General features: G+C 44.8%; 1 protein-coding gene across 1 annotated transcript; it reads left to right on the top strand.

Annotated features, from left to right (window-relative positions):
- The first annotated feature begins 396 nt into the window (after positions 1–396).
- Positions 397–11,838, top strand: HSPA13 (heat shock protein family A (Hsp70) member 13). The gene is made up of 8 exons (XM_078606564.1): positions 397–799; positions 2,720–2,856; positions 3,715–3,921; positions 4,374–4,593; positions 5,007–5,177; positions 6,944–7,155; positions 8,990–9,124; positions 9,669–11,838. Exons 1-8 carry the CDS (start codon positions 775–777, stop codon positions 9,888–9,890), a joined length of 1,329 nt encoding a protein of 442 aa, XP_078462690.1. The 5' UTR covers positions 397–774; the 3' UTR covers positions 9,891–11,838.
- The last annotated feature ends 105 nt before the right edge of the window (positions 11,839–11,943 follow it).

The following is an 11,943-nucleotide window of genomic DNA, read 5'->3' as shown; positions in this document are numbered from 1 at the left end:
TTCCCTTTTACGTGACTTTACCGAAAGAACCAAGAAGATGAATCCCTGCAGTCACGAAAGCTTTCAATCGAAATTTTACAGCATACCTGTCAACCCCTTATCAGTGCCCTACCTTATTACAGACCAAGTCAGACCTTATTGGTCACCACGTGCCCTTATAAATCTCAACGTTCATCCTACAAAACACCATCATAAGGGAGAAACATAAACAAATATACAACACATGTCATTTTGCCCGTATTGAAACGGCTGCACGCCGTGTGGACCTGCATACTCAATTCCCCTGTTAGAAGAATACGTGTTCAAGTGCAATGCCTCGGAGCTGTCAAAAATGTAATTACGAAACGCGCTTTGGTTGTTGCGCATGTTGACACAGCACGTGGCGGGGCCCGTAGCGCGTTGGCGCGGACGTCACTCGCCCACGTGCGGACGTCGTCACCGGGCAGGAAGCGACGCTCACTCCTCGGGGGGCCACCGATACCGAGCGGCTATCGATCTCGGGTGGCTTATCGATATCGGGTGGCTTATCGATATCAGACGGTCTCGCACGACTACCGGTCTCACACGGCTATCGATCTCGGGAGGTCTCGCGGGGCTACCGATCTCAGCCGGTCTCACACGGCTACCGATCTCGGGCGATCTCGAGCCGCTATCGATCTCGGGTGGCTTATCGATATCAGACGGTCTCGCGTGGCTTCCGATCCCGGGAGGCAGTAACTCGCCCTCTTCTTCTTCCTTCCCACACTCGGCGTGAAGCCGGGAGAGACTTGAGCCATGGCTGGCGAGTACACCATGCTGGGTATGTATTGTGGATAAGGGCTTATTGCCCGAAACGTCGTCTATTACATGTGTTTTATTGTTCCTTTCAAGGCGGCGTTGTTGACGAATGTGTTGATGTGTTGTTTTGTTATGTTGTGCTTGTGCACTACTGCCTACGCAGCAGCAGTAGCAGCATCGCCACACAGAGTGTGTATTGTATCTAACGCCGCGTGACACGTGTCACGGCTGCGTTAGAGCCTGTCAACGTGCTCATAACGAGATGTCTCTCGCTAATGACGCGTGTCAATGCCCGATGTCTCTCCTGCTCCAAACTCCCTGAGTGTTTCCAGAATCGCGCAGGCATCTCCAACACATTTCTACATGTTCACACTGCTAGGACTGCTCAGAAATCCCTGTGCCATGGTGTCCTTACGAGGTTCCACCCTTGGCCCAACTGCTCTTCATTATATGTCCTTCAAATTGGCAATATCAGCTACGGTTTTCATGTCGACCATTCAGTCCTTCATGCCGATGACACCCGGCTCAATATAGTCAACGACTCCCTGAACTCGACCGCCATAGTCCACTCTCAATATCTTTCCTTGACGCCGTCTCATCTTGAATCTTCCAACTTTTATATAGAGAAATTGACAAAAACTTAAGTACAAAACTCGTTAGAAAAGATTTAATTTAGAAAAAAAAAGTCGACCTCTTGACATCACACTGGAAACATGCGAGACCCATTGCGTGCACACTGATGCTTAAGCTCTCGTTCTTTGGACATCTGTGAAGAGATGTATAGCTCATCGGATTCCCCCAGTACAAACACAGATTATGATGTCAACTCTGCCCTCTTCGGTATGCGCAACATCTCACTTATTCGTCATTTCCTCCAAACGGTGGTGGCCGAAACACCCCCTCATCCTTAATTACATCATGACTTACTCGTATGGCTGGTGTTGAGCAACAGCTGTAATTTTACACAGGTGTTGGAGCCAGATAAATCTCTCGGGAGTAGTGGAGTGTATATCGTGACATAGCCTATTGCACTTGTTATATCGGTTATCACATATGCTTGTATATAGCCTGTAATGTATCAAGTCCCTCTTACATGTGTCATGCGTAATAGCTATTTACACGTCACATTACCAATTACGTGTCAGATGATATAGACATTTTCTCATGTTGCCTCATGCAAAAGACCCAAACATAGTCTGTGACGCACCTCTGTGTAAAATCACCGCTGCTGCTCGTGTGTGTCCAGCCTTGTCATGTTTGTAGTACCATTTTCCCTATATGTCACATTGCCTTTTGCATGTGTTCCATGTTTGTGCCTTTTACACTAGCTTCTCTAAATAGCCTTGCAATATCTGTGCTTTGCAGTCGCTATGAAAAATAACCCACGTTGTACTTTGGATTATTAATGTAGTGCCTTTCACGTGACACCCATCAGGTGCATTACACTTTACATCCCTGTAATGTCTGCAGTTTATGTTACCCGTGTCACACTTAACCATGTGGACTATCGTGCGTATTCAATGCACTTCTCGTTATCACTTTAAGATGTTTTCTTGTTCATGTTTTTGTTTTTTGTTTGTTGCGGTTGCACCCGATTCAAGAGCCGAATGGCTCAAGGGCTATACCAAATAAATGAAATCTGAAATATCTAACCAGTGCCATTGATGTATCACATTTACCTTTACTGGGACGTGTACTGTCACAAAATAATTCCCGATATGTATCTTGATACAAAACAAATATCGGTCATTTGATGTTATAGGATATGGTTATTCTGTATTGTGCAAATGTTGAGCCATTGGTTCCCTTTTGGCTAAACTCTCCCAGAGCATGACATCTTGACAAGAGTACGAACATTAATTTGCTAAAGCATAAAAAATGAAGATACGTGATAAATGTACCCAGCATTGTCACGTCATCGCAATTGTGTCTCCTTTTACAGGCATGGCGGTCTTGGCCCTGCTGCTTGCCGGTTACCTTGGACAGCAGTACCTGCCCCCACCAAAGCCTCGAATAGTTGGTATCGACCTGGGCACCACGTACTGCTCAATCGGGGTGTACCATGCTGGAGTGGGGGAGGTGTGTTATTTCGTATGAAAACCGTTACTGCTTCAGCATATGGACAATCACTAAAATTCACAGTAGAGATATTTTTACACATTTTCGAATTCTCGTTCTCCTTAACTCTCCCAAATACATTTGAAAAAGTAAGGGTATTTATATTTTACCGCCTGAAGTGAAATTAGTAACTATGCCATACATTTTCCAAGTACTTGACACTGTAAAGAACACCACTTCCTGAAAAAAAACAGAAATTTGAACCCACTATGTGCTATACAGGAATGGATCTACCTGAAGGCACCTGAGTTTGTCATTAAATGTTGGAGGGAACAATTAAGTGCAACAGAATACCCTCTCATGGCAGCGCTAATATAGTAATGGACAGAGCAATCCGTCAATATATTTATGTTACTTCTTAAACATGAGGCGTTCCAGTCAATTTATTTTGTAGCTGTGGGTCATTCGTAAAAACCTTAATGAGTAATACATACTATGAGGATATCCTTTTGGAATATTGGGAGAAAAACTTTTGAGAATTGTGAATCGCCACCAAAATGAAACCAGATTGGACAATCCAGAAATTGCACCACTGAGTAAGGAAATTTACAAAAGTCTTCATTTGGAATGAATGACCGATTAAGTTGAATATCTCGTTTTGTGGAAATAATACAAATTGTCCCAGGAAAATCCACATGTACAAATTTCACACTCTTGGGTCAAACACATTAGCTGTACAGCCTCCTGCTTAACAAGCAATGCAAATCACCATCAGTCATGAACGGAAACACAGGACACAAACGCAGCCACATTGCTCGTAGACGGGAGTGTTGTGCTCAGGCATGGTTGGTGGTCCCGTTATATCCGCACGGCGCACAGGTGGAGGTACTGGCCGACGCGGACGGGCGACGCGCCTTCCCCAGCGTCGTGGCCGCGGGCCCCGACGGCCGTGTCCTTGCCGGCTTTTCCGCGCTGCAGCAGGCGGCCGACAACCCGCACGCCACGCTCTATGACGCCAAGCGCTTCATCGGCCGCGCTTTCTCACCTGGCGAGCTGGAGCACGAGGCCGGGCGCTACCAGTTCACGGTGAGCGCTGGCTCCGTGCGTAACGACGGAAGCTCCCCCGCCCCCCCCCCCCTGCGATTAGCGTGGGAATATGATTTGATTAGCGAATAAATTATTTTGTGTTTTGTTTGTACTCGCTTGGTTATATTCTGTGCTGCACTCTTTAGTCTTTGCTCGATCTTATGTGGTGCTTGCGCTGTTCCATCTTATCTGTATTTGCCTATCTTGTTTCCGTAGCCTGCAGGTAACATTTGCATGTTTATTCGTGAATCGTATGCAGTAGATAATTACGAACGTGAATTGATGCACATATCGTGAGCATAAGAATCGGCTTCCCGGTGACATCATCTGTGACAAGAGAATGTACCTAGCTGAAGAGCTGGCACACATTAACCAATGAATGAATGAGCCGAGATTCATGAATGGATGTCTGTAATGAAGCAAGTCGACGATGTGGTCGTGCGGCTTGGCAGGTGCGGCAGGTGTCCGGGGAGGTGGTGTTCGTGCTGCGGGGACACGGGGGTGCGGAGCAGACCGTCACCCCGGAGTGGGTGGGCGCGCAGATGTTGGATCAGCTGCGTCTCCTGGCCGAGGAGCGACTGGGCCTGCCCGTGCGGTACGCCGTGCTCGCTGTGCCCGCAGAGTTTGACGAACGACAGCGCAACAGCACCATCAAGGCGGCAACCATGGCTGGTACGAGAGCTGTCTTACGGGCGAGCGTTGCTGTGTGTGTCGCATGCTGGCACTATGGCTAGTACAGAAGATTATTGCAGCAGAGGTTTGTATATCTATAGAGATTTAACTGTCGACGTCCAAACATTTTTTTATTCAATATATCAATTCCAAATGGGTGATGGTCTGAGTCATCTAATGACCGAAATTTAAACTTGCATTCTTGCAATTGCGAGTCGAGTGCTCTAAGATCATCGCTGTGTATACCGATTGATAATGGCGCTTAATGTATGCAGCCCTACACCAACACCACAGCAGCATCCTCCTTTTACCTTTACCATGGGGATAGCTGCCCTCTATCCTCGTGGGATGAAAATGCACCCAACTATTGCCCACGTACACGGAGAGGGGCGTGTGGCCGTGTGTGCTCGCAGGCCTGGAGGTGCTGCGCGTGGTGAACGAGCCGACAGCTGCTGCGCTGGCGTACGGCCTGCACGAGGAGGAGAGCGTCAGCTCCGTGCTGGTCGTCGACCTCGGCGGTGGCACCACAGACGTGTCGCTGCTCACCAAGCAGGGTGGCATGTTCTTCACACGCGCTATGGCGGGTACGTGCCACCTCTCCCACACGCGCGCGCGCGCGCGCGCACAATACTGGCAGCATGGTGTATGCCCAGCCACCTTTGTCTCCCAGAATTTTGGGCAGCCGTTGATCAGAGAGCCCATTGAAGTACAATCCAGCATTTAAACCCAAAAGGCATTACAGGTGTACTCACAACCATTTCGAGCAATATGCAAAAATAAAATTGGCCTCAAAGTTTGTGGTCTGATAGCACATTAGCATGTGTGCATACTAATTTATCTAAAAAATTATCTTTTAATTTCTGCTTTAAATTTGGAGTTTGCAAGGCGATTTTTAGCCTAACCTGCACAAAGGATATACAGAAAATGCATTTCAAATGTAGTCCTAGCCTGAACATAATCAACAGTGAACCTTACTGTGGCCTATTCAGCAACATCATCGCACACGTGCAACAATCCTGTTTAACTCACCACGGTGCCATCTAAGCATTGTCCAGGTGGAAGAGACTTCCTGTGCAACAAACTGTGGCACTGTTGGGATTTTTACAGCTCAAGGTGTGATCTTGCGAGCCCCTCCTTAACCACTAATTGCCCTCCTGGAAACAGGCAGCATTCCATAACTGCGATAATAGGTTAATTAAAACTGGTTCCACCAGCATTCACCCGTAACCACAGCAGTAACGGTGTAATGAGCTCTAATAAAAGTCGCAAATTAACCTGCTCGGCAGTCTTTTGATGTTTTAAATTGTTTGAGTTACCAGGGCACATTTTGTTGGCTTCTTAATGATTGTGTATACCATAAAACCCCAGGCGAGCTGGGTTTGGGGAGCCCTGGTCCAGCGATGTGAAAAGTCTGGCAAGCTGCTACAATAATGAAAAAAGCCTATAAGTCATGAACATAATATACTAACACATAACCAACATTATAAAACATTAAAAAACACGTGGAAAGTGTTTTAGAATTAATGTTTAGAGATTTTACTTTGGTTTTTAATGTTAGATATTTGAGTCCGTTATTGTATTTATGGTGTGTGCTGCAATGGACTCGCAGTCGGCCTGGATTGATGCGATCCGAAAAGTTAAACAATTAACACAAAAACGGAATAACAGGAGACAAGACTAAATGAAAATAATATAAACGGAGAGTTACGTACGTATGTTGAACCTTCTTTCACACTCTACGTGGCAAACCGTGCTAATCGGAGGTGCGGGGGAAGGACAACAAACTAAATCCAAAAAGCAGTCCTCAAAAAGTGAGTTTTCCATCGAGATATCAAAGTGCATAGCTCCCGTGGCTTCCGAATATCAGAAGGAAGAGCGTTCCAGACAGCCGCAGAAGCACATCTACAAAGCAAGAGAGACAGAACCACAGAGCCAATTAGCATGATTGCCTTCGTACAGTGGGAAACATACATACATATGGATCTACAAATCGCGCGCAAACTGAATTTGTGCTAGATTTGAAGCTTTCGCGACTGCAAGGAATCATATTCTTAGGTTTTTTCGGTGAATTTGTGCGCCAACTGAAATGTGTTGTCCATGTGAGTGTGTGTTGCGTGTGTATCCATGCATTGTACATGCATCTGTGTGGCGTTTTGCATCACGATGTTTGTACAGTGTGGGTGGGAATCCCTGTACACTTTTATGTCTACCACTCCATATCGGCTTTTAAGACATGGATATCGGAACTTCCGATCCACCTTGTGTGCATTGGAACATATTTTCGAATGTGTGTTGCATCAATCTACCTGTGCTTGCATTCCCTTCCCCCTGTCCACCCACACCCGTGCAGGTAACAATCACCTGGGCGGGCAAGACTTCACACAGCGGCTGGTGGAGCACCTGACGGGGCGGCTGGCGGACCGGCACGGTGGTGGCCGACCCTGGGGCCGCGCAGACACGCAGCTCCTACGCGAGGCGGCCGAGATGGCCAAGCTGGAGCTGACGCACAACGACAGGGCACGCGTGTCGCTCCGCCTTTCGCTGGCGTTCACGCCCGACAATGTACGGAGCTCACAGCTATTGCATATTTACTCTCAACTAAACTTTAGACTCCTCTTCTTGGTTCTTTCGGTAAAGTCACGTAGAAGGGAAATAATAAAATAATAAAAATAAAACATAATAAAATACAATTCTCACGACGTTTCGGCCACAACGCAAGCAGCCGTCCTCAGGTGAAGAACAGGGCTGTCGTTCATTCAGACGCTGTCCTTCCGACAGACCTGTTCTTCACCTGAGGACGGCTGCTTGCGTTGTGGCCGAAACGTCGTGAGAATTGTATTTAATTATGTTTTATTTTTATTATTTTATTATTTCCCTTCTACGTGACTTTACCGAAAGAACCAAGAAGATGAATCCCTGCAGTCACGAAAGCTTTAAATCGAAATTAAACTGTAGACTATTTTTATTTTACCATAGCTCTTTTTCAAAGCGACCTGGCCACAAATGATGGCTCAATGAAGTGGCTTGTCATGTGGAAATTCACAGCATACAAAAATGCATGTTTCTAAAATGTGGAGGGAAAAAAACGGAGGATATGAAGAAAAATGCACGCGACTACAGGGAGAACATGCAAACTCCAAATATACAGGCGTCAGTGTTGGGAACCAACCATGACCTGCATACTAGGCGAGGTAGTTAACATCTTGCCACTGTGGCGCCTCTACTCGTCATGCCCGCCCCTGCTGTGTTCATAAGGAGACCGCTGTGCACCGGCGAGTGCACGTGCTACTTTTCGGTCTCAAGTTAAACGTTAATTTATGGACAAACATCTTTAATACATCAGTAGAAGTAGTAAGATGAAGGTTAGAAAAATATCTTGATTCAGTCATTAATCAAGAGATGTTTCAAATGGGTAAGCGCAACTAACAAATCACGCCATTAAAAATGAGCCAATAATGTCTGTCCTGCGTGTGACGTCACTCCACGTCGACCAGACCCCCTCAATAATCATGAACAGGTTACGTCCTCCACATGGACCCCCCCCTCCATTAATAATTAGCGAGTGACGTGACTCCACATGGGTTTGGGTGTGAGGCACCTCCCCCCTCAGCATCAACTTATAACCCTCACTACAAAGGCAGAACCCTCACCTCACGCGATTTCCGTAACGCTATTGAGACATCGAAGTAAAAAAGACGTCATGATGAACAAGGGGTTATAGCCTTTAAATGAAATAAGTGTGTCACCGCAGCCTTACAAACTGCACACGAACTGATGCAATAAATATCGCGTCGCGGTCCGATTTTCGCTTGAAAGTTTCAGATTTACTGCAATACACCCGTTCTTGGATGGGCAAAAGGCCCTTTAAAACATTTTTCGTGTATTACCAATAGTTTCTCAAATCGTAAGCACAATGGTGAACGTGTCAATAAATCGGTTGTGATATTAATGTTAATCAAACCAGCCACTGGTGCCGTGGCAGTGATGGACTATCATTTGGAAGGTAGAGTTCACATCCCAGTTGGAGGTTGACCTGGTCCATCCTTCCAGACTTGATAAGAGGACAGCTTTTTAGGACAAAATGTTTCAGTACTGTCACGAGACTGGTTCCAAAGGGCGACCAATAGAGATGAACACCAACAAAATTTGATGAAAAAGTTAACTAGTGGCAGTTGAAATGCCTTTTATTAATATCACTGCCTTCAATAGGAAACATATAATAGGCTGACATTGAGCAATAGGCCTTCAGAGCAGCATTCTGATTATATTGTCTGTTATTGATGAATGTGAATTTGTTCATATTTGTAAGCTTATAGACAATTGTAAAGTGTGTTAGCTTTTAGCAGCATAACAATGAAGACAAGTTTGGAGTAACACTTGATCACTTTGTCCCCAGGGTACACATCACACTGTGGAGATGGATGAGACGGTGACACGCCAGGAGTTCGAATCACTGAATGAAGACCTCTTCCAGAAGGTTATGGAGCCAATTGTGGAGGTGCTGAGGTCCGGGAGGCTCATCGCAAAGCAGGTCAGCACCAGAACCCCACAGAGCCATGCAAAACAACGCAGGGGTGGAATCTTCAAACCTGCAGGGAACTCTGCTTTCCAAAGGGATGCATGCTCAGGAGGACTTTGATGTACTTAGGACAATCAAGGGGCCCGAGGCAACTGCGATGGACTTTGTTGTCTCTTCTAAAATATAAGGGAAGCAATGGAACCCAAAGGTCTACTAAAACAATTTGATCATTAGTCAAGAGAGTTGTGGGTTAATCGGGACAGTAATTTTACCGTTTTATTTTGGGTAATTTAATATATTAGAGTTTGGGCAAACTGTGAACTAATGGCCACTGGGACTTTGATGAGCAATTGTGGCATCTGCTTTGACATCTATGTTGTGCTTCCAATTTTTTTGTTTGAAGGACCCATGGTGAAATATTAAAATATTAATCTTGCAAACCAGACTTTTACCCTGCGGGATATTGTATTTTGGTATGAAATTCTCGACCAGTTGTATTTGGATCATGACTCGTCCCGTCTTCTCGAAACGTGTCCCCAATCTGCCCCTTCCCCAGGTCGACCGCGTTGTGCTGGTGGGCGGCTCGACGCGCATCCCGCGTGTTCGCCGCATGCTGGCCGACTACTTCGGCTCGGATCCCGACACGAGGGTGGACCCCGAGCTGGCCGTGGTGACAGGCGTGGCCGTGCAGGCCGGTGTCTTGGCAGGGGCATGGCCTTTGAGGGTGGGAGCCCTGGATATTCCCAATAAGCACTTGCGCAAAGTGACAGTGACATGACAAAGCGATGGGCTTGGCATATCCTCGTCACCGTGCTGTGATGGCAGTTCTACAGGCAGGAGGGAACTAAAGGGCTCAAGTAATTAACATTGTCCTCGTGTTAGCTCTATTTAAAATATCTTTGAGTGGCAGGGGAGGTTCTTAAATTTAAGGCAGTGAATCACGAGGGCGAATTAGTCAATTTTCTCTGGCAATCCTCACCGGCAACGCAATTATGAGCAACCATAGCAACTTGATTCAGCAGTGACAGTGATGGGAGATTGTCAATAAAGTCTTCAAAACTATGGTTCATGTGCAATAATTGGTATACAAAGTGCACCTAACCTTTGATTGTCATGTGAACTGCCTTTCATTGATTGGAAAGTGCCATCCCAGTTTCCCACTCAGGGGAGCAATGGTCAAATTGTTGAGATTTGGGCAAATCCATGTTTTTAAATAGAAAATTATACAGCAACTATTGCCAGTGAAAATTGACAATTTCTTTTCATTGCATTATGGCCATTAAATGAATTTGAGCACTCCCCTTGGCATCATCAACCGTTTGCTGTTTATATAATTGCCATTTGGGGAAACTTGAAAAAATCTAACAATGACAGATGTGTTTCTAAGTATTTTCATCATGAGGCCTCCTTTGCCAGTAGCAAAATATAATAGGTTTTTTTACCCTTTTTTCTGGCTACAAAACCGACACCTTTTTACAAGGAATCAAGTTTGCATTAACCACAATACCTGCAGTCAAAATGCAAACAAACAACACTGATAATATATGCATTGTCCTTGAAATGTATTGGTCCACACCGGACAGCTTTTTTTTCTCTGGTATGGACCAATCAATTTCAAGGACAATGCATACATTATCAGTGTTTTTTTGTTTGCATTGACCGCAAGTATTGTGGTTAATGCAAACATGATTCCTTGTTATAAAGTGTCAGTTTTGTTGCCAGAAAAAATGGAAAAAAACCTATTAAGTATTTTCATATCTACCCAGTGTCATTGTCAAAACAGTCTGATTTTTGTCAAACCCTTTTACAGCCATTTGCATCTCAGGATCTGGTGTGCCGGTTCCATTCACGTGACCAATTGTGATTTTGGTTGCAAGGGTATACACGATATATGTGTTATCTAGTGGCAAAATATGGAAACACAAAGACCACAATGCTGCTGCATTGAATCCATCACTTTTCCATCTCCACTTTCACTGCAAGATAACACATTGACATACACATGGCTGTGAAAGGGGTTAATACAATTGCAACGCAACAATACTTGCACAGTATATACCGCAGTTATGGGTTCTCCACAGCCAACAGTGTTTTGCTTCATGGGATGAGCAAGTAGCTGCGGTATAATACACAACGTGAAATCTTACCATAGTGGAGCTGTCCCTCAGCTACTATGTAGGAGTTGGACGTCTCGATCACATTCTCACAAATACACTGAAATGTAAGTTTCAGTGAGCAATGTGATCCTTTAAAGATGGAATAAATTAGTGAGGCCATGTGTGCTGTTCAATAAACAAGTGCGTACAGTATTTTGAAATGAACAGCATTAAATGGCCAGTTGGTCGATGGTCCACATTGTTTGTTTTGTTATTTGTACACAGAACCTGCATATCGTGAGGTGAAGATAGGTTTTCTGGAAGTGCATATTTATAACCTTTTATTATGTTTTATTTTTATTATTTTATTACTTCCCTTCTACGTGACTTTACCGAAAGAACCAAGAAGATATAACCTTTAAGTTAATTTACGATTATTATCGTCTTTGAATGTGATCAAAAACAGTTGTTTTTTTGTCTTATGGAAATGCGTTAATTTAAAACTTGGTGGCCATATTGTAAAAAATTACTCGGCACCGATTTGAAAATTATCAAAGTGTATGAATATCGTATTTATTATGATATTTTTGTACAATAACTGGAACATTCCATTAAAGCGATTCATATGTATCATAGTTGTCATGTATTTTATTTACTTATCTGTATTGTGTGGTTGTGTAGTTATGGTACAATAAAACCATTAGTAGGGGCATGCTGCAGGTTGCAATTAGCGAT

Source organism: Lampetra planeri, chromosome 26 (assembly GCF_965212315.1).
Source record: "Lampetra planeri chromosome 26, kcLamPlan1.2.h2, whole genome shotgun sequence".
Classification (NCBI taxonomy): Eukaryota; Metazoa; Chordata; class Hyperoartia; order Petromyzontiformes; family Petromyzontidae; genus Lampetra; species Lampetra planeri.
Note: the sequence above shows the minus strand (reverse complement) of the source record. Positions and strands in the feature narration are given on the sequence as shown.

Coding starts and splice junctions, on each gene's coding strand:
- HSPA13 (XM_078606564.1), top strand. CDS start 775: ATGGCTGGCGAGTACACCATGCTGG. Junction 3,922..4,373: donor CCGGGCGCTACCAGTTCACG/GTGAGCGCTGGC, acceptor GCGGCTTGGCAG/GTGCGGCAGGTGTCCGGGGA. Junction 9,125..9,668: donor GGAGGCTCATCGCAAAGCAG/GTCAGCACCAGA, acceptor CCCCTTCCCCAG/GTCGACCGCGTTGTGCTGGT.